Source organism: Neltuma alba, unplaced genomic scaffold, assembly GCF_004799145.2.
Source record: "Neltuma alba isolate B1F8T4 unplaced genomic scaffold, ASM479914v2 tig00004092_pilon, whole genome shotgun sequence".
Classification (NCBI taxonomy): Eukaryota; Viridiplantae; Streptophyta; class Magnoliopsida; order Fabales; family Fabaceae; genus Neltuma; species Neltuma alba.
In genome coordinates, this window is record NW_021633563.1 from 1 (window position 1) to 3,297 (window position 3,297).

The window sequence follows — 3,297 nt, forward strand, 5'->3', positions numbered from 1 at the left end:
TATAATCGATCTAACTTCTCTAGCTGCCTAAAGGCCTCGGTCATTAGTTCTTAATTACGAAGGCATATCTTGATCCTTTATAATACTGCACATACATATATTAATACTTGGCGTTTTATTTTCAATAACCTATTTGTTTTATTTGGATAACGAGAATTAATTAGTTGGGTCGGGTTATCTTATATCTCAAGAGAGACGCGGGAGAGAGAGGCATGGGGTTGGTTTTGGAGAGTTTTAGTGAAATGGTGATTGCGTATGGTTGTCGATTTTCTAATTAATGCTTGGACATTGGCTGTTTAATTTATTCTTAATTTCCAACTTCGTGCAGTTCGACTTATAATTATCCTTTGCCACATTTCTTCCTACCTTAATTTAGTTCTCTTCCACTTCAACGCGTCCCTTTAATTTCCAGTTTCTTCCATAGGTCTCATGCTTCTGATTCTTTTTTCTTTTCCTAACATATAATTACAATACGTACGTAACTATCAGCTCATATGTCCTAAAGTACAGTTCCCAGTTTTGCAGGGAGCAGAACAATCCCACACCCAAATTAAGATGAACAGATTCCATCCAATTATCCCCATTTTTTCACTTCAACTGCAAGATGATGGAAAAAATGCGAGGATGACATCTTATTCAATAGCTAAATTATTAAACTAATTAAGCACTTTATCAATAAACAAAATTCTATATATATATATATATTTACATATCGTTTCTGATCATTTCAGAGAGGGATGCCTGCAAAGAACATATGATGTGTCTGTTTCTTGACATATTTACATTCTATAAATATACAAATGTTTGGTATTTAAAATCAAAAGTAGAAGACTGGGGACCATATAGTGTTCCAATTAATTACTTTATTAAGTGTCTCTTGCATTTGACGTCAGAAAGGGATTCATCTAATCCTTGCCCCCAACAGACGTACAGCTGCCTCTTTTTCTTATTTTCCAACATTATATAAATGTGTATATGATCTCTCCTCTCTCTTTAAATTCTAACAATATCACAGATCTCTCAAACCCTCGATTCTCCTATCTGTGTCTGTGTCCCTAATTATTTCACTCTTTTGATGGAGATCAAACCCAGACAGCAGAATTCTTGCATGGCCGTCTCAAACAGGCCTTCCCTATCCACCAACAAGAATTCGCAGGCAATAGCGAAAACGAAGCCCAAGATACGCATAATTCACATATTTGCACCGGAGATCATCAAGACCGATGTTGGCAACTTCCGAGAACTTGTGCAGAGGTTAACCGGAAAACCATCTGCTGAAAAACGTGGTCAGAAGATGCCAGCAGCGGCAGCACATCAAGACGCAACGAGATCGAATGCCGGCGGCCTCACCTCCGACAAGCCTATTAAAGTGGGCAGTAAGGGGCTGCACGACGATTATCAGTCAACCGTAGGGGAGAGACTGGTGATGAAGGAGGAAGAAGAAGAAGAACAAGTTGGGGTTTGCAGGGAAGAAGCGTCTACAGGCGGCTACCTGGGTGGGTTTTCAGATTTGGAAGGCTTTGTTTCTGAGTTTGCTCAAATTCCCTTGCTTCCTCTGGATGATACTCACATTCATCAAGCCTATGAACAACTTCAACTTTAATTCATATACATAGTCATATAGGTCAGTATATATATAACAGTATAATTATATAATACATTCTTCCCCCGGCACCCCTATTTTTGGTTTCTCTATGACCTGGAGGTTTCACTTCTTCTATGTGTGATTTTATAGCGGTTTCTTTAAATATGATATGTAACTGGACATTTCATATATACATATATGAATCCCTCCCTTTCTTTAACATACTGTTGCATTCGTATAGAAAAAGTTATTAAAACCGGTCTGCAGAGAGTTGATCGATATGTTGCGTGTGTTAAGTATATAAAATTTAGTTTGTTTCGAGTGTCATGAGTACTGCTTCTCTGCGTTTTTTCTCATAGGACCCTCTCACAGTCGCCGAAGACGTACGTGCTGGGGAAGTTATGAATTGAAGGAGAATTTCATTCGATCAATTAGTTTATATCTCTTCCCATATGTGTCATTCTTCTGCAGATAAACTGTTATAACGAGATACACTGTTAAAACCGGATATTAGAAAAACAGTATGACTATTTTTTCAGGAAGGTGAAGTAAAATCAAAATGGTTCACTCGATCGCGAGCCTTGAAATCAAACTATTAGTTTGAGGAACCTTGCATGCATAATATTATATATCTCGAAATATGTTAATCGGTGATCAAGCAAATTCAGTTTATCTTAGTTTGCTTCCTTTATGAATGAGGGAACTCTCACGGCCTGTCTGCGAATTCGCGGTTTTTGGTTTCCTGCTCTTTTACAGATGCTTTATCTATCCTTGAAAAAATATTCACATCTTGTTTCAGAAGAGAAGCCAATCAGCTGGCAGAATTGGTTGAAGAAATTTTTATTAATAATCGTCTTTACTGATAAGCGCGCTCCATTTCAAAGTTCTCTTCGATTCTCCGTCATCGTGCCTACCGCTCAAACTCATTACCAGATTAGCTCCTTAAGCTTTGTATCTGTGTATGGTGTGTGTAAAAACGAAATTTTTAGGAATTATTTTGTACTCACTTATCATAACCACATTTTTATCCCAAAACAAAATATACTTTTTAATTTCTTACTTGAAGACATCTAATTTTAATGATATGTACGTATTGAAAAACCGTTGAATAATCTAAGATACCAATTTTTTAAATTATTTAACATGAAGCTGATTTATTTTTAAAATTAACGTAGATCAAGGTATAATCGAAAAATATCAATTATTGTTCTAAACTTTTAAAAACCCAGATGATTTATGTATGACAAGACACTCAACGAGGACTAGGAAAGTTGAACATAATATCATCTGAGTCTCTTAACATTTGATGTGTAATATTTCAATATACCAATTTTAAATAAATTTTTTATATGATATGAAATTGTGACTTTATCATCAATTTAATATGATAAAAAAGTAACTAAATTGATATTAAATTTCAAAATGAAAATATAATTTGATTCTTAATAAGATAATAAAAAGTTGAACGGATTTTTCCTTATCCAAAAATAGCTAGTTGAAGTTTTTATTTTTTTTATTTTGTAGCAGATGGGACAAACAGTAAAATAGTGATAGCCCAAATGGAAAATGAGTCAGGCCCACTTGGTCTGGTTAACTTGGGATACAAGCTTGGGCATGCGTAACTGAAAGGAAAAAAAAAAAAAAGAAGAACCATAATTATAAATTATAAATTATGTTTATAATAACATTAGCTCGTCCTTTCGACGAGTCAG

General features: G+C 35.0%; 1 protein-coding gene across 1 annotated transcript; it reads left to right on the forward strand.

The window, feature by feature from the left end:
• The first annotated feature begins 1,075 nt into the window (after positions 1-1,075).
• LOC114743687 (VQ motif-containing protein 25-like) lies at positions 1,076-1,603 on the forward strand. Its single transcript, XM_028931908.1, has one exon. The coding sequence runs from the start codon at positions 1,076-1,078 to the stop codon at positions 1,601-1,603; it is 528 nt and encodes a 175-aa protein (XP_028787741.1).
• Positions 1,604-3,297: the final 1,694 nt, after the last annotated feature.

Excerpts from the sequence above, each read along its gene's own strand:
- LOC114743687 (XM_028931908.1), top strand. The coding sequence starts at position 1,076 with ATGGAGATCAAACCCAGACAGCAGAATTCTTGCATGGCCGTCTCAAAC.